Source organism: Apteryx rowi, unplaced genomic scaffold (genome assembly GCF_003343035.1).
Source record: "Apteryx rowi isolate R43461 unplaced genomic scaffold, aptRow1 scaffold_46, whole genome shotgun sequence".
In the NCBI taxonomy this organism is placed as follows: domain Eukaryota; kingdom Metazoa; phylum Chordata; class Aves; order Apterygiformes; family Apterygidae; genus Apteryx; species Apteryx rowi.
Window position 1 is genome coordinate 2,135,566 of NW_020450716.1, and position 21,664 is coordinate 2,157,229.

At 41.1% G+C, this 21,664-nt stretch overlaps 2 protein-coding genes across 19 annotated transcripts in view; one reads left to right on the top strand and one right to left on the bottom strand.

Annotated features, from left to right (window-relative positions):
* Positions 1-513, bottom strand: part of SON (SON DNA binding protein) — a 41,075-nt gene extending 40,562 nt beyond the window's left edge. For 4 of the 13 annotated variants that reach the window (XR_003255486.1, XR_003255487.1, XR_003255485.1 and 1 more), the window contains exon 1: positions 308-504. Coding sequence is in view for 7 of the 13 variants with exons in the window: in XM_026077720.1 (XP_025933505.1) it covers positions 308-414 (107 nt within the window). In the remaining 6 variants the exon portion in view is untranslated. Of the gene's footprint in view, positions 1-307 lie in introns of all 13 variants that reach the window. The other 9 variants (XM_026077717.1, XM_026077716.1, XM_026077715.1 and 6 more) reach the window with 6 other exon arrangements.
* A 181-nt stretch (positions 514-694) lies between these two features.
* The window catches only part of LOC112971877 (trifunctional purine biosynthetic protein adenosine-3), a 42,876-nt gene continuing 21,906 nt past the window's right edge, over positions 695-21,664 (top strand). Inside the window, exons 1-10 of one of the 6 annotated variants that reach the window (XM_026077724.1) lie at positions 2,752-3,037; positions 5,078-5,350; positions 5,620-7,953; positions 9,216-9,375; positions 10,137-10,405; positions 12,554-12,702; positions 16,938-17,033; positions 17,806-17,980; positions 18,673-18,784; positions 20,064-20,132. In XM_026077724.1, coding sequence (XP_025933509.1) covers positions 12,558-12,702; positions 16,938-17,033; positions 17,806-17,980; positions 18,673-18,784; positions 20,064-20,132 — 597 coding nt within the window. In that variant the 5' untranslated portion in view covers positions 2,752-3,037; positions 5,078-5,350; positions 5,620-7,953; ... (1 more) ...; positions 10,137-10,405; positions 12,554-12,557. Of the gene's footprint in view, positions 1,029-2,751; positions 3,038-5,062; positions 5,351-5,619; positions 7,954-9,215; positions 10,406-12,553; positions 12,703-16,937; positions 17,034-17,805; positions 17,981-18,672; positions 18,785-20,063; positions 20,133-21,664 lie in introns of those variants that run through there. The other 5 variants (XM_026077727.1, XM_026077726.1, XM_026077723.1 and 2 more) reach the window with 5 other exon arrangements.

Here is a 21,664-nt window from a genome sequence, read left to right on the forward strand (position 1 = left end):
TGAAACCGTAACTGCCGCTCTGCCCCCGACACGGACGCACCCCTCCTTTCCCGGCCCCCCGTAAACCGAAAAGCTGCGCCGCAACCCCGGAGAGACCGGGGAAAGGGGGGAGGGGAGGGAAAGGGGGGAGCTGATGGAGGGCACCGCGGTAGCCAGCGGCCGCCGCTCCCTTCGGCCCCGTCCGCCCACCACACACACACACACCCCACCCCCCGCTCCCGCCGTCGCGATCGCGGCCGCCTCGGACGGCCGCGGAGGCCCGGAGCAGGCCCGGCCTGCGCGGAGCAGCGCGGCGGCCGGCACTCACCTCGCCGAGGGCCGGAGCGGCGGCGACGGGGCCATGGTGGGCTGAAGCGTGCGACCGTGCGTGCCGGCGGGCTCGGGGCCCGTGGGGGTGGGTGGGAGCGATGCCATTGGTCTCCATGGAGCGGGGCCAAGCCCCGCGCCTCCGCCGCGCCGTGTGTGCAGCGCAGGCAGCGCCTAGCAGGGGGGCCTGCCCGCACGCCGCTGCTGCATCACAGGGCCCGGCGCTGCGCTGCGCTGCCCTCAATCAGCGAGCGGCTCCATGCGAGAGGCGCCCTCCCCCTCCGCCGGCGGAGCAGRCAGCCGGGCGGTGACACGCACATGTGCTCCGGGGGCTGTCCGCCGGGCCCGGCGGCACGGCCGGCCGCGCCGCCAGGGGGGAAGTCACACATGGAGCCACGAAAGGAGCAGGAGCAAAACGCCGCCGCCGCCGGGGATGAAATAAGCGCCCCAGTGTCTCAAAGCCGGCCCTGGCCCGCCTGGCAAAGCCATGTCGTGTCGGAGGTGTTTCGGGGGGGCTGCGCTATGATCGGCTTGTCCGGACGCCAGCCACCCTGGGGTCCTCTTCGTGCTGCTCTCAAAGCAATTCCCAACTATGTACGCATCCAAACCTGTTTTTACCACCCTCAGTCTTGTAAAATTGAGTAATCCTATGGCTGGAGGACTCTAAGCATTTTCCCCCCATATACACTTTATTCTGGTGCTATAAAGTGATAACCTCAGAGGTAAGCTCACCTGAAAAACATTTAAAATACCTCAAAACCTAGATATAACAATTCAATCGTTGCTGAGGCCTTTAGTTGCAATGTCAAGCTCAAATTCAATGTGGTTTTAATACTCATTTGCAAAACCCTTTAACAGCAGTACTGTTCTTTATTGTGCATTGCTGGGAGATGGTCTGCCTTAACACTAAATTTGGAAAAATAATGGGTTTGATATTTGGATCCATTTGCTTATTTTTATGTCCCAGTCAATTTATTATAATAGACAGTAGCTATATTTTTAATAGGCACTTTTGCAAATCATGCCATGCCAATATTCATATATTTTAGATGTTAYTAATAGAATACTGCATCTAATTTCTGGTATTCAGTGAGATACGGAGTGAAAATATTTCACTTGAACAATTTCAGAGGTATTTAGATTCCCCTYATGTAGATGGTCTTGTCTAGACCAGGCATTCTTTTACCCATGTACAAGTACTGATACACAGGCAAAATGTTGCTAGTATGGATATTGCCATAACAACAAAGCTGCAAAGGCTTTCAGCACAGTATAATCGTAACTTCCCCATTCCAAGCAAAACCAGCTGTGCTCACAGAACAGCAGGTTTGACTGGCATAACTTAGTCTGTATTAGGGGCTTCTGACCAAAAAGCTGCACTACACAGGGATCACACCTCTGATGCGGGCCAACAGAAATCCACAGCGTAGACCTACTCTCAGAAAGGGACCCTTTTCAACTGAAGTTAATTCATTCAAAGTAGCTTAAGTACACTGATAACCCAATCAGTATGGGCCTAAACCTATACACAAAAATCATGAAGAAAGGTACAAAATAGCCAGGGAATGCTTTTAGTGCACACTGCATATTTCACACTGGCTCCCTGAAAATGAACACAGCCACAGTAGTAACCACAAAAGTCACTATCCAAAAAAATAAGGATCCACAGCTCCATAGGAATATAACTGACAATTCTAGCTCTCCTTTCAGATCTCTCATTTTGCTGTAAATAAGCCTCTAGTTAAAGAACTGTATTCAGTTAGGTGTTACATAGTTTTCAGATGAATGGACTTAAATAAAAGATTTTGTCAAGACCAGGGTGATTGTTTATGATATATTTAGTGTTCAATGTGAAAACATAGTATTACGTGACTTTTCTAATAGCAATTCTGCTGCAATCATCAGTGCTACTTACTTTATTCATGTGACTTCCCATTTAGAGAGAGTCAAATGTTTGCCAAAATATGTGAACAATATTTATTCAACCTATTGTTCATAAGCTCAATTTCAAAGAACAGTGGATTTTTCACTTTGCAACTCTTGGGAAACAGAGCAAAAATAGGGATGAAATCTGGCTTCATTAACAGCACTGTTGCAGCATTGTAACGCTAAATTTGACTAAATGTTGCCCAGGACTCTTTGGTTTCCTAAAGAAGGAAGTTCAGTATAATACAGGCTGAAATATGCTCCTATTCAATACTTAACGATTTGTAGGAGGATTCCACCTGAGAAGATATAAAAGCAAAAGTAATCTTTGCAAAGCACTGTCCAGCAAACTTACTGCACTATCACCTTTGCACTCTGGCGTGAAGTTCTGTTTCCCAAATTACATCGTAAAAACATTAATCCACAAATGGTACTTTTTTTTTTTTTTTTTTTTTAAAGCTGGAGCTATCGCCTCCCAGCGAGAGCCGCTGCACCCCCCCTTGTGCCTGTCCCCCACCACCTCCCCGCCTGGGCGAGCCCGGGGGCGGCCCCTCACCGGCCCCTCCGGCCCCGCTCAGCACGCTCCCCAAGTGGCAGCCACAAACATCTGTAGGTTTGAAGAATTTCAGGCAAATTGCTTTGCCGTCCGCGGGGCTTCAGGCGCAAACCCGTATTGGGCTTCCTGCCGGGCCCAGCCGGAGCGGCGCCGCCCCGCCGCCATGCCGCGGGTCGCCCTGGGTACTGTAGTTTTCAGCGGCGCGGCGGGAGGATGCCTTCCCGCGGCTTAAAATCTCCCTGAAGGAAAGTAAGTTTTTCTTTGGCTCCCGAGAAGCGCGTGCTCCGCGGCCGCCGCGTACCCCTCAGTCCCGGGGTCGCTGTCGGCGCTTGGCCTCCCGCAGCCAGGCGTTCCCGCCGGGGGGGCGAGGGGGCGGCGGCGGGGCCATGTGCTCCGCGCTGCCGGCGCGGGTAAAATGGCGGGGGCTGCTGCTGCCGCGGGGGGCATGGCGGGCTCGCATGGCCGGGGCTGCCGGGCCCGGGCCGGGCCGCGCAGCGGGGCCGCTTCGTGCAAACGCTCCGGCCTCTTTATTTTAACCCGGGTGCTGCACCTCTACTCGTTCACTGCGATAAAGGGTCGTGTGGAGGTGTGATTTTTTGCCCCCCCCCGGTCGTCTGATTTTTGTTAACCATGCCTCTCTTGTTCAGATTTACTTTGGGGGAGCTTGAAATGTAACATTTTTCAAAAATACTCCAGTTTAAAGTATTATAAAACGCACATAACTCTTATTGGTGCATTTTGCTCTGCTTGATAGGGCTTTGAAAAAGTGGTGAAATATTTGCTTTAAAGTAAATATTAAACTTCTGGCATTTCTTGCTTTGGACTTTGGCCTGCTTTGATTCTTTCCTTGCTGTTTGCAAAGTTGGGGGCTTACCGACATTAATACTGGCCCTCCTCTTTTTTTTTTATTTTGAATTTATCCAGTGGAAACTTGGAATTAATGAGCACAGATAATACTTTAAAGTATATATTTCATTTTGGTATGTATGTGTAAAATTGAAATACTAACACATGATATTCCCCTCACCCCCAACCCTCCCATTGTTCATTCTGGTTCTTATCTATCATCTTTGATGATGAAAGGCCCCCTGAACGCTTTCAGCTCTATTTAGGAAGAGTTTGAATTGTCAGGATTCAATCTTTCTGGGGGGATAAAATTTGAAGCTCCTATTTATTTTTAATAATGAAACTTGTGGTAACATTTTGCCTAAGAAACACACAATTCAGCTATTCGAAGAATAAAGTTGGCACATGGTGTAACTGCTATGGTAGAATTACCTATTTCTTCTAACAGTCCAGATTGCTGCTGCTGCTGCAGAAGTCCATTTTTCTCAACTCCTGCTTTTCTGGAGGCAAGACTCCTGTCTTATAGATTCTCAGTTGTATCAGGGTATCAAAGATCTTTATTGTATTCTCAGTCCTAATTCTGGCATTTAGAGTGATGCTGCAGTGAAACACAGATAATGATGAAGTCTTATTGTTTTGTAAAGCTGTCTAAAACATCTGATATACCACACTATGTTGGCAGGTGAGAGCCAGGAATTAGTCCTAAATAAAAGACATGGGCAAAAGAAAATTTTTAAACCCAAAGCTGTAATTAAAAAAAGAAAATAAGTGCTGCCTGATCCTGGAAGCATCTGAACTCCTTAGGCAACTCTTTAGGGAATTTAAACCTGAGGAAATTTAAATTTCTCTAAGGTTCCATTGTTTTCCTTCTGCATGGGCCTCATACTACCTTAGCTTAAAGCGGCAGCTCTGTGATCCTTCTTGGGCAATTGTACCAGTTTAGGCACTATGGCTGCTTATTCCTGTACCTTGCATTGCACCAGCACAGCTGTCTGYGCCATTGACATGGTGAACCAACTCAGGTGACTGATCCATATGGGGAAATACATTTGCAGAGAAACATGGATCTTTCCCCCTTCTCACCCCTCATTTGATTCTCTGATCTGACTTGATGACTATACACAGGGTGGGGCAAGAGGTGGGAAGAAGCAGGGGGGAAGGTAAATTGTGAAGCAGTGTTTGCCGCTGACTGTGGTAAAGTTTCTTGAACAATCAAAGGTGATCTGAGGGTGGTGTTCACAGGACAGCTCTGCTGATTAACAGTCTGCTACTACAGTAAGGACCTCTTTCCRCACTTTCTGACTGCCTGCATCTGCTGCTTCCTTTGTACTGGCTCTAGGGATTGCTTGTGATTGCGTGATCCTTCAATGAGTTGCTTGGGTTCACTAAACTGACAGAAAATGATTTCCTTTTTCTTATTTTACTGAGTTGGTTTTCTGGCAGGTTGGTAAACCGAGTGAGTTAACTCAGAAGTCAAAAGAGGGTCAATGTGGAGAGCACTGAACTCTGCAACTGAGAGAGGGGAAGAACCAGACTATTCCTCCCAACAGCAGAAAATAGACTGTGTCCGTTGGATACTCCAAGCTTCAAAAAGACAGCCAAGCCAAGATCCCTGTACTGCTAGAAGAAGTGGTCCTATCTTCTGCCTCCACTCCCAGTTGCATGTTTCCAGCCCTTCCATTGTGATATGGTGCAATTTCTCATGTTGTAATGCAGGTCAGAGGACTTCTCTAACTTAAAACTTTTTTATTACTATAATTTATTTTATTATAATTATTGTAGTGTTTTCCAGTATTATTGGCTTCCTGATCCAGATGACTGCACAAATTTTGTGTGTGGGTGGGAGAGGGAATGAGAGATTGGAGGTGGAGAAGGGAGTGGGACCAATGGGAAGCTGCACCAGCAAAAATTAATTTAAGCCAACTGTGAAACAACATTTGGTGAAACTGCAGCCTGCACATTTCATCTTCTGTTTCTTGTCCAAGCTTGAACAAGGTTCCAGAAGTTGGCAAAGGCTCTCTGAGGAGACTAACTCGGAGCTCACCTAACATGTACTGAAATGTTTGTGCATCTCATAACATGCAGTGGACTCTGCTTTTAAGAAACAACCACCAGAGAAATCAAACAGCCTGCTGATTAGAGTGTTAATTCAGAAAATGGAAGAGCTGGATTTAGTCTGAGAGAATTTTGGACCACATCTCCTACCTGGCTGCTGACAAGTTTGGCAACTGAGTAAAGGATGGGAAGGGGGTATGGCGGTAGCCTAGCTGTTGAAGCCCTCAGCTGGGAGGAAGAAGTCCTAAGTTTTAGCTTCTGCTGCAAGTCATTCTTTAAATATTTTATCCCATTACTGTTCTGTGAAAAAATGCATAAATGGTTCTGTCTTCTAGGATTAGAACCTAAGACAACATTACACGGAGTTTTGTGGCAACTAGTTGCAGAGCCTTCTCCATTTTGTGTTCTTTCTCTGTCCTGGGAGTCTTAAAGTCTTTTTCTTCTCTTGCCTAACTTCGAGAGAAAGTGTCCCTTCTCATTTAGGCTAAAACCAAGGGCTAAGAGCTCTTTTCCAGGGATGGGGAAGTGTGGATTTGGGCCTTCTTGGTGACACTGGGCTTGGATTCCCTGTGTTTGAGGTAAATGCTCTAACTGCTATGCCGTTTTATAGCCTCAGCTCTAGGAAAGGTGGGAGTTAAGATGCTCCAGGCATGGACCATATCTTCTAAATAAAGAAAGTTGGATGCCTATGACTAGTTTGGGAATCCCAGTGTTGGGAAATTAAGGTTTTGCAACTTTTAATTAGGAGATAGCTAAAGTTACATGTTACATGTGAATGCATCCAGCAGATTGTTGCTGCCTAAGTTCTTCCTGCCCCGCTGTGTCATCCCATCCCTTCCCTGGTAGTGGATCTAGGCCTTGGCTGACTGCACAGTAAGCCAATTCAGCTAGCAGAAAACCTAAATTTTTGTGTCAGGTTGGTTTTGTGATGGTTTAGCAAACCGATTGTGCTCAAATGAGCACCAGAGCCAGTGCACGGAAAGAGCTGGGAAAGTGTGGCTGGGTTCAGGACATCCTCTTTCAATGGCAACAAGGTACGTGAATGAGTCCAGCTGTCTTATGAAACACCACCCTCTGTCCATATTGGCTGTAGCCTAACATTGCACTGCATGCCAGCTTTAATTTACCTTTTTTTATTATTTCAGGATTCTAAATACAAAGCCTTAAGCAAGAAAATTGAAAGTTTCTAAGCCTATATTCATTTTCACATACATAAGTAGACTGTTTTTCTTCCCCAAATGTGGTTAGAATCCTGAAACTGAATTAATTTCACTATGAGTTACTTAATTATCACTGATTCTGAAAAATGATCCTATTGATTTCAGAGACTAGTTATGCATGTGGCATTAAATGCATGTGTAAATTTTCATAACGGAGTGTAAACCTCCTTGTGTGGCAGAGGTCTTTCTGAAGGGCTGAAGCACTTCGGATGCTGCACAGTGCAATGTTGTAATTATACCTAAGTGTTACCATTGTCCCTGCACTCTCAACTCAGATTTTGTTGAAACTAAGACACTAATAAAAATATCTTTTAAGTTACTTTGTTTTGCGACAGTTTTTTCGTGCAGGTTTTCAAGATTTGGTTTATTTGGCTCACAAAAAACAAAACACACTCCACCCACATCTGTCATTCAAGGATTATGTGGAAACCCAACAGCATTGCAGCTTAACTTAAAAAAAAATACTGTCTGAAGCAGTGAGCTGCCACCAATGATGCCCCTTGCTGCTTGTACTAAATTGCGTAGATCTTATTTTAATTACACCTTTTTAGTGCTTTAGTCGGGGTGAAGTAAGAAGATAATGCTGGCGTATTATGAGGCTCCACCCAGCTGAGATAAATATTTAGGTAACTTGCACCACCTACTTATGACATGAAACTAAAACTTGGGAAGAGCTTGCTTCAGGAGTTTACATTTTCCTACGCTTCTAAAGTTATCTTCATAACCTTTGTATTAATGCAACCTAGGTAGCTCAGTTTAACCCCCAAGTCTGTGTGCAGAGGACCAGTTCTAGGAAGAGTCAGTGGCTCATGTCCCTGAGATACTGAGAAGGGGCAGCAACTGAATTAGTAACCTCCCCTCCCTTCTACCTGTACTTGAAGTCTCACCATGCCTTGTGGAGGAGTCAAGATGGGGAGAACTCTGTTACTGTTTTGTTTTGGGTTTTTTTGCCTTCCTCACTCTATTTTCTCTGCTCCACAGGCCCTGACCTAGTGGAGGAGTTGCCCAGCTTCTTAGTGAGCCCCACCCCTGTGGAGGATAAAGGTCTCTAGGCTGATGCTCATCCCCACTGATTTACTACTGGCAACCTCAGGGATAGGCTTTGGAAATCAACTTGTCTTCACTGTATCCTCATGTCCCCTCCTCTTGGATACGTGGAGTGATTAGCTTCTTTCTGCTTTCCTGTTCCTATTTTATATAAGGACCTAGAAATAGACCCTTGCCTGAAATGCTACCTGTCTTTGTTTTAAAACGTCTTTTAAACAAACACATTTCTCTTCTTTATGATAGCAGACAGTGGTTGATTAAGGTAATTATGTACCGTGTTTTGGAATCTTTTTGGCTTGTGCTTGTTATAGGAATTTCATGTGTTATTCCCCCAAACCTTTGTGTGTGATAATTCTTGCAGAAGAAATCATCTACCTTGGGAATGGCTTTTACTCTTTTGAGAACAAATTTTTGACTCCTGAATTAGGGACAAAATAAACAGAAATCTTGACTCTTCRGAATTTTTGCTTTTAATACAAGAAATTGCTGGGCAGCAGAGAGCCCATACAGCATCTTTCTATGACCGTGTTGCAGGGGTGAGAAAAAGAAAGGCCACCACTGCTAGTTTTGGTCTCCTAAACTGACCTCACTGCCAGAAGAAGTTCTTGTCAAGCTAAATCCCTAAACAAAAGTTGCTAGGACACCACTTGTGGGATGCACAAATAACATTGGGTTTTTGAAGTTAAAAAAATGTATGAAACATATTTTTATTCAAATTTTATTATAAAAATGGTTAATTTTTATTTGAACATATGATCCATGACTTGTTCTCTTTACCTCTCCCAATTAAATTTTATGATTTTTTTTATATATATATATATGTATGTATGTATGTATATATTTTTCCACCTGACAACAGTATTAGAATATATCACTTTTGGAAAAAGGGAAGTGATGCTTTGACTGAGTTGCCAGCATGGTGAGTTACTTTGGCTGGCAACGGTGTCACTGGATCTTCAGGCCTGTCCTTCTGTCATTGTACTACTTTTAAGCAGTAGGCTTAATGGAACATTAATGTCATGCACTTTATTCTTCCATACTGTTGATATGCATGGGACTATGCGTAGCCACATTTTTAAATAAAGGGAGTATGTTTACAGTCAGATTAGTGAACACTTTTTAACAGCAAAAAATAACTGGGATGAGATAGAATTTATTTTGCATCTTTAGAATGACAGAGTGGGTGTTTTCTGCTCTATGAAGTTTTTGCTCCTCATTCCTAGACCGCTTGTGTGCAAGTGTCTGTTCTCTCTTCCCAGCTGACATGGCTGAAGTTTCCCAGTCATTGGCTAGCACGCAGTGTCATCAATGGGGCGGTAATATTGGGATGGGGGTGCTTCATTTTAACTGGAGGCTGCCTTTCTCCTTTCTCTTTGCGCATCTGAACTCTTGAGTATTGCTTACAGCACAGAAGATAGAGTAAGTATATTCTCTGTTCTGGTTTGAGTTTCTGCATTCATTTCCAATGTAGTTGTAAGAAAAAGCTGTAAAGCCTGTATTTCAGCCTATTATTGATAAACTTGGTCTTAACTTTATTATTTAATGATGATTGTTTGTGGACTTGACTGGAAACATGCTTGTTGGGTTTAATTTAAGTGTAGGAGATACATGATACTACATGATGAATGTTTATTAGTATTCTTTTTTGGGTTTTTTTTGTCCTAGGTTGCTATCTGTATCTAACAGATCCCTTTACTGTAGCCCTCCCCTTCTTTTTTTTTCTTGAATTTTTGTATCAAGGAGGTTTATCATAACTCGGTGTACCAAATATGTATACCATAACTGATAATTTTTATCCCAATATATATTTTGTTAATCACAAGGAATCGAGGAGGTTTGTAATCAAAATGTTTGTGTAAATTTGCAACGTGTGTATTTTGTCAAACCCAACTGAGTAGAAAGTTATTGGCCAACCCCACCTGAAAATACATTATAAAATAAGTTATATTTTAACTGCAGTGTATTTAGTTCATAGTAAACAATTCAGGGCCAATTTTCTGTATTTTATCTTTGTATTCATGTTTATTTTGTCTTTTTTATTATTAATATTTTTTGACCTGATGTTTTGCTTGAAAGGATCACTCTCTGAGCATATCATTCCTTCAACAGGGGGTTAAAATATGTTAGCTAATGTCACTGCAGTACCCTCTAAAACATTCACTGTCTCTTTCTGTCTAAAGTTTATTACAGAAGACTTGGATTTAGAAGTTAGGCTCACCATATGCATTGAATASCGCCTTCCGAGTAGAAGCTGTTCCCTGCACAGTTGAGGTCCTCAGGAAAGACAGGTTTCTCCGGGCTCCATCGGAGCAGCTCTCCGTGGGAGGCAGCTCTTGTGTAAGGGGCCAGCGGTTAATGTTTTGAATCGAGTTGTAGCAGCTGACATGGCGTTGAGGCCCATGCCCTGCCTCATCAATTGGCTGAAAATCTGCTTTCCGCCATGCCTGTGGTAAGGGCATTTTTCCCTTAGCAACCATTTCCTTTTCTTTTCCCTTTTGTTTACGATAATTCTCTTGTGCTCCCACCAGGAGTTCTGCCTAGTGGCGCTTTGGAAGGGGAGTGTATTCACCTGTGTGCATTCAAATTGCAGACAGGTTTATGGGAGGCTGCCTTGGAAGGCGCTGTGTGCGTTGGCAAACGCAGGTCAACGACCAGCCACTTAATGGAAGAAACGCGGGGAGTGGTCAAGGGTTAAATGTTACGTTTGCTAGGATTACAACACAGAGACCAGTTGTTCCATCTGACTGAAGTTCTTATCTAGAACGTGTTCCTCCCCCTCACAAATGTGAGACGGTTGGTACACTAGAGACCGGAGACCTCTTTGCTGGGCGTGCAAAAGTCCTTAAATCAGATAAATCATTCTGCTTTCTGCACAAAACTGTTTTTGTTTATTCCCATTACTTAAAATGCTTTAAAGCAATTTTTATAGGTTTCAAACGTTATTTTGTATATGTTATGATTCAAAGCTCTTATTTTTTCTTGAAAATAACACATGCTCCACTTGGGCTTAGGACCGCATTTTGCTTTGCTGAATGGCTTCTTCAGCTTATTCACTTCTTCTGTGAATAAGTTCACAGAAGTTCAGTGGCATCATTTGTAATTTATATACAGTTGGACGAACATGACTATTTCAGCTTATTCTTTGAACAGCTTAGGAAGCTAGCTGTTTACTAATTTCTGATTTTTTTTTTTCCAGCTTAAGTGAACTCTTCTATTCCCTGGCTAGTTGAGTGGTATCATTTTTGGGATGATAAGTTTGAGATGGTGTGCATCAGTAAATATGTATAGAATACATATGGAAATACACAAGTAGGTCTTAAAAAGCAAAGGCTAACTTTGCAAACTACTCAAAGAAAAAGCTGTAATATTCACCTCAATAGAACATGTGTGAGGTACGGGCACACACAGGGAATGACATTGAAGGGGTGAAACTGAGAGAGTTCATTTTATTTTTGTGACCAGTTCATGTTCATACTGTTAAAAAACATTAAGTTTGCCTTCCAAGATGCTGAACAGCTTCAGTCTCAAGGGACATTAGTGTTAGGTTTCTGCTTCCTCATTTCTTTAAGAGTGGCTTGCTACCAAAAATCTAACTTAGGAGTGGGGTTGTTTTTTTCCCCCTTTTGACCAGCTCCAGAGCCATCTCTTAGTGCAGCAGTGCAAGTGCTAATGACAGTGTAAGGGAAGGGGTAAAAATGCACAGCTGAGAAAAGGAGGCAGGCCTGGCCCCCTGGGAGACCACCAGGACCAGGCAGTGGCAGGCCATGCTTACATCGGGTCATGATGAAATTGCTGCCTTCATTCATGGTAGTTAATCTACCTCCCRCTGAAGCCAAAGAGAGTGTTAAGGTTTTTCTGAAACTCAGTGGAATGAGAGAGGCGTGAATGTCACTCAGTACCTTGCCAGGGAGAGCTCTCTCTGTTTATGGCCCGTGGTCCTCCCTGTTGTTTGCCTCGTGGTTATTCTCTCCTAAGAAGAATCAGAGCTGGAAGTTGATTTCCCTGTTTTGTTGCTCTTAAGCTTTCCTTTTCATGAAGTGTTATGAAGTGTATGAAGTATTTAGTATGTTTTTATGAAGTATATTATGAAGCCTATGAAGTATTTAGAGATCTTTCAGGTGTTACTTCTAAGAAATCCTGAGTCGCACTATTTAGCTCCCTAACGCTGTAATACAGAGCAATTGGTTCTTCATCAGACAAACCTCTTTGCAGCCTTAGGTTCTCCAGGAACTTATATAGGTTACATGTCACATCCTGGTCACTCATAAGGCTTTTTTCTTCCTACATCACAGACTTCTGTATAATTTGGAATATTTGCCAATCTGATAACAGGAAAACCAGTATTACCCTGCAGGTTACATTTGTGTGCTGAAGGGTTTCAGTGTTTGACACCTACATTAATGTCACACCTGATTAAGCCAGTGCTATCCACTTTCACACACAACATTTTTTTAACCAACAAAACCCTTATAGGAAAATCCTGGCCTGAAACAAAGTGACGTTCACACCTGTTGGAAATGCAGTCTGTGAAGCTCTTGCTGTCCTAACCTCACTCCTCTAATTCTGGCTGTTTTGCTTCCATTCTGGTTTTACGCAGACTAATGGCTGATCGGGTGCTTGTGATTGGCAGTGGAGGGAGAGAGCACGCTCTGGCCTGGAAATTGGCCCAGTCCCCACATGTAAAACATGTGTATGTTGCACCAGGAAATGCAGGAACAGCTGACAATGGAAAAATTTCAAATTCAGGTAAAAAAAATTTTTTTCAAATTTTATAGTTAAACTTGTAAATTATTCCATTAATCAATTTACAATCTTAGCTGTTAATGTGAAAGGATTTTTTTTATCTTTAAAGTTTGAGACATGTAAAACAGATCTTATAGATGTAGCGGGAGGAGGTTAAGAAGAAGAAATGTCTGAGCAAAGCCTTGTGCAACCTCCACTGATTTTATGAGCTCAGTTGCAGTGGCTAATTCTTTGGATTTGGGGGTGGAGGACGCAGTCAAAACTCCATCTGTCTGTGTTGCAGATGCCTCTGGGGAGTAGCTTGGGCTAGCTGTAGTGATTCCTGTCTCCCAGCTGCCTAACTGGGAAGGGATAATGGTTTAGCCTGGTATGCACTGCGTTTCAGCAACTGTTTGGTGAACAGTTGAAAAGTGCCTGCAGCAAATGCAGGCACCTCTCAGAGAGTGGCAGAGCAGGCTGCTTTGAGCAGGAACCGCTACTAAATTATTTTCACACGTGCTTTGAAGCCCTGTGATCCCTCAAACCTGTAATATGAGTATTTTCTCATCTAAAATATTCCAGCTTAGGAAAATGTTCATTTTTTTGTGTTTATGATGTTTAGAGGTTAGGATTATTTTTAATAATAATCTTAATACTAGCTGCCTGTTTTGAGCTTCTAACTTCATATATTAAGCTCTGAGTGGTGTAATTGAAACTATTAATATTTACCAATTTTGAAAAATCAAGCTTAAGGTGTTTCAAATTGAGCATCTAAAATTAGATGCTATGTTTAAAAATACTTGTCTAAGGTGCTTGCCTGGAGGCACACAGTGAATCAATATGAAACCTAGGATAATTACTCAGAAATTCCTGTCTCATGTCCTTTGTATACCAGTTCCTGGAAGGATATTTTAAACAACTAACTTAAGTTTCAGCTTTAAACATATGTTTACGTGCAGAACTAAAATTAACACAGCATGCATGTGAACATGAATTATATGCATCTGTTTTCTGCATTTATATTTGTATGTGAGTAAAATCTCTTTTTATTACCATTTCATGCAGGAACATGAATCCTGTCAGACTTTTGTACAGCGGATATATTATCATATTTAATTCCATTTGAATGCTTAATTACTAGCAGTTTAAATATCTTTGTTCATACTTTAAATATTCACAACACCATAAGCAGTTGTTTGTTCTGTTTGATCTCAGAGGAGACAGCAGGAGGAAGAGCAGCTCAGGAAAGTCAAATGTTTCCCTCTCATCCGGAGGGGCAAACAAAAATCTTTGTCCTTGTGCTTAATTGGGTCAATGCCAGTTTGTACGGCCTGCAGAATGTTAATTTCAGTATTTTTTTGCAAGCAGTGCCTTTCAAAAACTCCTGAGCTTTTCTCTCACCTTGTTACGCCATAAAAAATACTGCATCCTCCGAGTGCAAAATATTTGAACGTGTGCATAGTAATGCTTGAGCCAGGTCCATGAAATCTACAGCATGTGCTGAAATCCTTTTTTCTGGGCTATGGCCTCACATGTGCTGTAGGAGAGAAATCCACAGCCAACTGGGAGAAGGGCAGAATCTACCTAAAAAGAAGCAATTCATATCTGCTCGGACGTTTTAGTCCTAGCACTGGGGTCTAGATTTTTGCTCATGGAAGAAAACGGAAAAACAGTTTTACAGAGGTATGTGAGCCCTATGATATCATGTAAAGCTTGGCAACCAACGCCTGTGAAACTGCTACCATTGTTTTTGGTTTTCAGTGTAATCAAGACTTGGCTCTGAAAGTTGATCCTCTCCTATGGTTCATGAAATTTCCTTTAACAAGCATTGAAACTCTGGTTCTCAGATGATTTCCCCAACATGTAAAGGCCAACTTAAAATTATAAATGATTTTCAATCATATAAACCTYGCCTGTATCTCTGTCAAAAAAAGTTTCATGGTTAATTTGAGCCAGCAATTGTTTCTGTCAATAAAGACATATTTGGGTTGAGTGGCTAAATATAGTTTTGTATTTAATTTATACTTAATTAGCAGGGCTGATTTTTTTGCCAGAAGTGTGTAGAATGGTTTGCTGAATCCTGCTGGAGACATACATAAACATGTCTGTGAATGGACATTAGCATTCTGACATCTCTTTCCATTCCATTTTAGCTCTGAATATAACTACTACTCTTAACTTTAAGCTCCAGCTCTGAAAATCCTGGTCCAGTTTCCTTCTGTCTAGTTTGCAAGGAATATTTAGCCGTCTTTTTGAGAAATAAAACTCTGCTACGAAAAACCTCCCCATTCAGTCTAAATACTGAGGAAAATAGGGTTTGGGGGGAGAGTTACAATTATGTATTAACAACGTGACTTAGACCTTTTATTTGTTACCAGGACATTTCCACATAATGTAAATTTTGTGCCATATTCACTGTCCCATGCCTCTTGTAGTTAAGGCCTGCAGGAAGACAATTCAGGATGAGAAGCCCAGTCACCTTTAGGGGTCTTGCCTTTCCCTTCTCCCTTTCCTATGGACTAATTTTGTAGGGAAGAGGGATGGCCCCTTTTCTGTTGCCCAGCAAAATCCCCTTCTATTCAGTCAGGATCTGCTGTTCTTAACTGCTTTCACAACATCCCCACAGGACTGAAAGACAAACCTCTTCAATACTAACCTTTATTTTAATCAGAATTTTAAAGCCAAGTGTGTTATGCTTTTGTTTTTGCTCTCCTGTGAGCCAGAAGTAAATTGGTGTAAGTTGCACACAAAAGAAAAAGCCTTCTCTTTTCCTTACTTGCATATGTTAGTGAAAAAGAATAACTGAACTCTTAAATAGCTATCAAGGAGGTAATTTCTACTAGTGTTCAGTCTGTTATTCCTCCCACTCTACCCAAATAGGGTAAGTCTATAATCAAAATGTAGGTTTCAGATAGCTTTTTTGTGTTATTTAGAGATAACTGCTGCTCTTATGGAAGCAGAGAATTTATTAATACAGGATGGCAGAAATGAAGAGGATACCAGCACAAAACTGTGTAAATTTGTCTAACAGAAGATGCTTTATCATTGCGGTTGGAAGAGCAAACCCGAATGCTTTAATCATTTCCTTGACACACTGACTCTCCTTTCTCTCCCTTCACTTCCTCAGAAGCTAGCTGCAATAGAGAATCAACTCTAAACATGGTTGCCAGTATGATTACTAACACTACATCACAGAAACAGAGGGAAAACTTAAAGCAAAGGAGTCCAGCTCCAAGGAGGATTTGTACTTTACTCCGTTTGCCAAATTCCTACTCTGTCGGGTCAGTCGCCTCCCCATGCAGGCAGCCAATCCACACCAGGCTGTGCTCACAGCTTTTTGGCAGAGTCTATGAGTTCATGTTGCAGCCCCCTCTAGACCTTGGCTCTATTTATTCTTGATAAAAGCAGTGGAATTGCATTGCCTTTGCATGAATTCTGATCATGAGACTTGACATTATTGTCTTTCTTGCAAGGTTTTTTCTTTTGTATGCACATTTGCTGGCGTTCCAAGTATCRTCCTGTTAAATGCTTGTGTATAAAAAGATAACTGTCCCAGTAGTCTAAGATCATATATCCTTACCAAAATTAACAGCACCTTCCCTTATTAAGTTCAGCCTAATGTAAGAAAAAGTGTTTGGGTCCTCCTTTGTTTCAGTGAGTTCATAGATTAGTGTGGCATTTTTAAGCTGGCACTACAGTGAAAGAAGGAAAAAAAAAACAAAAACAAAAGAAAGCAGTTGCTATCCTACCCCAAGCTGCTTATTTCTGTCCCCTGCACCATGCTGGCACAAGCATGTGTACAGCTTTATAGTGAACCTAATCAGGGAGGAGATTGGCTGAAAAATAATATCTTTTTTACTTGTGGGTTATTTTTCACTTGTATCTGTTACAATCCTTGCGCTGGCAAATAGGATATTCCCAGAGATGGGAACAATTTATGTATGTTAGTGTAGAGGAACTGGAACTTCTGTTGTTCTATTCTGCAAGAGCGAGGTGGGTTTAAAATGCATGTCAAATTATGACCTATGATTGGGGGGTTGGGTTTTTTTTGTTTTAGGGTATTTTTTTTTTTTGTAGACACATACAGACCTCACATGTGTAAGTTTCTATATTAGYGTAGGCTTTACCCTCTAGATGCGCAATGACCTGTCATTAAAGAATGTGAGACTTGTGAAAATGATGCTTCAGTGTTATATGATAAATAATTGCTAAGTGATGGTAATGAACTGCAATCTTACCACCTTTTGTGTCTTTGACAGCTGTTTCAGTCATCAATCATGCTGCACTTGCCCAGTTCTGCAGAGATCAGGAGATCAGGATGGTCGTGGTTGGTCCGGAGGTTCCTCTGGCTGCTGGTAAGAGAAAGCAAACTAAAAATCATAGCCTTTGTATTTTAGGAAGAAAACTAAATCTTAGTCTCAGTCTTCTTCCCACCACAGTCAACAGTATCTGAGTGTCTTCGATAGGAATGGAAGCAGATCCACTGTGGCAGTTTCCCTTGAACTCAGGGTTCGGCTGTGATGAAAATGAATTTCTGAAGTGTACTGTGTGAACGATGTAACAATTACAATATCCTGAACTGTTTCGTTTCTTTCTAAGTGCTTTGATTTAATAAAAGAGGTATCAAGGTATCACCATGTTTCCATGTAGTAAAAGAGGTATCACAGTGTTTCCGTTTATGAACAGTAACAAGGGGATTTATTTTCCTATGGAGGTTTCATTTTTTGAAATAATAACCATTTGGGCCTTACTAAACAAAATTTTATAAATATGTTCATAATTTTTCTGCTTTATCCTTTTATGTGGTCAAGAATTATTATCTCCTGTTGTCTTCATGAAATAACTCATGGACTTTTTGGCTAAAAGCTATAATAAAACACAGGAAGACTGTCACCTCTWACCAAATGCAACAGATCTTTTTAGCCCCAAACGTTGCAGGATTACCTGCTGCTGATTACAGTAAAGACTGCATCTTAAGGTCCTTCTGGTAAAATAGTGGCTGGATAGATGGCTTATCATTCCTGACATATTGTTCCAGCAAATTAATACACCGGTGGATTTGGACAATGCATGAATCTTATAAATCTTCTGGTAATTTGAATAACTTTTTTGTGTCATTATTTTTAGGAATTGTTGATGACTTGACAGCGGCTGGAGTGAGATGTTTTGGTCCAACAGCAAAGGCTGCTCAGCTGGAGTCCAGTAAGAGCTTTACCAAAGCTTTTTTGGACCGTCATGAGATCCCAACTGCAAGATGGAAATCTTTTACTGATCCTAAAGCAGCATGTAGCTTTATTAATAGGTAAAAATCTCTTTATAATAGAAATCTTTTTATTAAAGCAATGTGTAGTGTACTAGGTATCCAAAACAGACCAATGATTACTAATGTATCAATACTTCTGGCTGTGACACAATGTCTATAAAGGTTTTAAAGGACAATCTGACATAACACTATCACACTGCAATAAGTTTGATAATTAAGCTCCATATTTTTTGTCCCTTAATGAAAATTAAACTCAGAGTTCAGTTTAGAGGGTAATACGTGACTTTTTTTTTTTTTTTCCTCCAAATTACCTGGTATGGAAACCCAGCTTGGCGTGTGATTGTCATAGGGTGTTCTGTCTGGTTCATGCCCTGTCTCCAGGAATACAAATTCTGCATCTGAGGCTTACTCAGCAAATGATGATCTACTTATCAGAATACAACCCAGCTCATCCAAAAATGATACGATAGTAAATTGTTAAAAACAAAGCAACCTTTCAGACAGTACTGAAATTTAGTGGTGGGGAAGAAATGCAAAGTGAAAGTCCTCTACAGGCATAGCATAACAAAAGAACCCTGGATTTTGTGTGTGTGTTATTCRGTAATGCAAAGCTGTTGCTATGAAAACTGATGAGCATTTTAAACTTTCATCTATTTAACATTCAAAATTCCTACAAAATATATTTGGAATACAGAGTGTTTACTATTGAATCCCTCTCTTCCTCTTCAAAGTGCAAACTTCCCTGCACTAGTTGTAAAAGCTAGTGGCTTGGCAGCTGGCAAAGGAGTAATTGTGGCTTCGAACAAAGAAGAAGCCTGCAAAGCTGTTGCTGAAATCATGCAGGTGAGTGGAAATGTCATGCACTGACTGGCAGAGTTCTCACACAAAATAAGTTGATAACCATGACAGAGTGTCAAAGACATTCTTGTTTTATTTACATATGATAGGAATTTAGCTAACAGAAGTGAAATCCTTTACGCATTATTTGGACAGCTATGAAGCTGTGTCATATTTATTGCTTGAGACAGAGTACTCTTTCTAGGCACAGTTCCTGTAGGGTTAAATAAAAATCTTTCTCAACTAAGACCTGTACTTATATCCATCTGGATTTTCTTTTTTTCCCATCCTTTTGAGACCTTGATATTGTAAAATAATATTAACATTAGGATTAAGCTGGATCTTGACAAGCAACCTCAGCTTTAGGCCTTGAGTCATACAGCACTTAAATGTGTAGTTAAATTTCAGTGGATTTACTTTAACTTAAATATATATTTAGGTAGCATCCTGAACAAACATATCAGGACCATCAAAATCTGTTTTTTTCCTACCTTAAAGAGAAGCAAACTGAAGTAATTATCTCAAATGATTGGAAACATAGAGCTGGAAAAAAAGACATATACAGGTCAAATCCTTAGCTGGTGTCAGCAGCACAGCATCTTACAATTCAGTGGACCTATGCTGATTCATAGGAGATGATTATCTGACACACATATATTATAACTGTTATAATTCAAGGGTCAGAATATAGGGTCTGCACTCATATTTTGTGTGTGTGTGGTTATTGGACAAAGATGTRGCTTAACATGTGGCTCACTTGTTCTGCCCTTGAACAAAACACCTTCCTTATTCTGTTAAACAGTCCTATAGGCCCACAGAATTATCTTGGCAGTGTGCTGTGATGGTTTTGTATTGCATAAATATATAGTCAGTGTTCAAACGTGGCATTGGAATGCGAGAATATTGCTCCCCTCCAATGTATTCTATATAATTGCACTTTCTGATAAAGTAAAAGTTCAGATTATAGACTTGACAGTAATTGCTATAACCTTCAGTATCATGCGTATAAACTTCAGAAAGTAGAGCATGAGGAATTGCTTAATAAGTCGTGTCATCTGCAATTTTTAAATATTCGAGCTAAAATCTACATTTATTAAAGAAAAAACAGAAAAGATGAGCAAAAACTTTACCATTGCTGATGTATCCAGAACGGAGAATGGATCCATAGTCTCAAAACTGTATTGTATTTTTTTCTTGCTTTATCAAAAACATATTTTCTTGTTGCACTTTGAATATTTTAAAATAACTGAAGCACAGAACTAAAGAGATTTTCTTTATAATGTAGGATAAGACTTTTGGCATGGCTGGGGAAACTGTTGTTGTTGAAGAACTTCTTGAAGGAGAAGAAGTTTCTGTAAGTGTACACCTCTCATTGTAAGACTTTGATTATATCTATTGTTCCAAGTTTTTAGGAAACGCCACGTAAGTGCCTACAGCAGGGATATGTAAGATTTTATTATTTAAATTAAAAACAGTTATCTGTTTATAAATAAAATTGTATTAATTAAAACTGGAAATAAAGCAGCTGTGATAAGGACCAAACTTCCTGCAATCTGTTAAAATAATTCAAATTATAAATAAAAATAACTCAAGCAGTAATCACTTGTTACCATGTGGGGGGAAAAAAAAAATCAAACTATACAGTTTTTTATTGTCATTAAGGGTGCAGTTCTGTGTTATGATTTCTCTGGCAGCAAAGACAATATAAGATGTTCCTTCCCTTCCTTATTCCTACTTCTCTGCTGTTGTTTGCTACTGACTCAGTTATACTACTTGATTTGCTCATGGGACTGCAACCTAAAGGACCCCCCCCCCTTTTTTTTTTCAAAAAACCCCACAACAACTTACACGTTTTCTGTGTTCTGGTTTGGAGCCCTGTCTCTACTGAATCATTGCAAGTAACTGGATGGCGAAGTGCAGAGCAAGGCAAGGTGTGGCTGCGAGTGAGGGAGGATGGAAACTCTCAGATTTGTCACTGAGAGGAATATAATGTTGAACTACRTCATGAAGTAAACTCCTCTGGAGCATGGGAACAAGCAACTGAAGACAGGTGCAGGCAGGATCCTCTTTAATCAGCTTCACTGCCAGAGAAATTGTAATGTAGAAGTGCACCTGAGGATGAAGGACCTGGAGCCAAAGGCTGTTGAATGTTTTGACAGCATCAATTTACTTTGCGGATGTAGAGCAAATATTTCTGCCATTTTAAGCTAATTCAGCTCCTTCAGTTAAAAAAGTAAATCTAATTATATTAGGAGAATGTAAAGGAGAAAAGGAGAATTAAAGCCTAGGTTTTGAGAAGGTGGCAAGGGAACTTGACACTGGCATCACACAAACTAGAACAACCAAGTACCATCTCAGGTTTCTCAGTCCTGGAGCTGAAATTGGCTTATGCTGGATTCTGTGAACATTCATCTCAGAGGTGGTGATATTTATAAAGTAAGCAGCCGTCTCCAACTGTTGCCAGTCTTTGCATAGTCTAATTTCCTGCCCAGTATAAAGAAATTAGAACTGCAGATATTGGTCATCCTTATTCCTTCTTGGTTAGCTTGACCTTGTAAGGAACTAAGGGATTAGCCAGATCTTGATTCTCTGATGAAAACTGTGTAATTCTCTTAATTAGTCCTTAGAATACTAGTGGGATTCCTGTGATACAACACAAGAACATAAACATGCAGTTTAAAATTTTTTTCCTAAGGTGACTGATAATAGTGAATTTTAAATAATGCTCGTCTTGCCTGTCAAAATGATTCACCTGCCACAATTGGCTGTAGTTTTTCATATATTAATATTTTGGCATTTTGAGGCTTTGTAGAGGAATCCTTGCTTGTCTTTTAATTAGAATTATGAAGTGTTTTTATGAGTACTCCTAGCAATAGTCCAAACAGT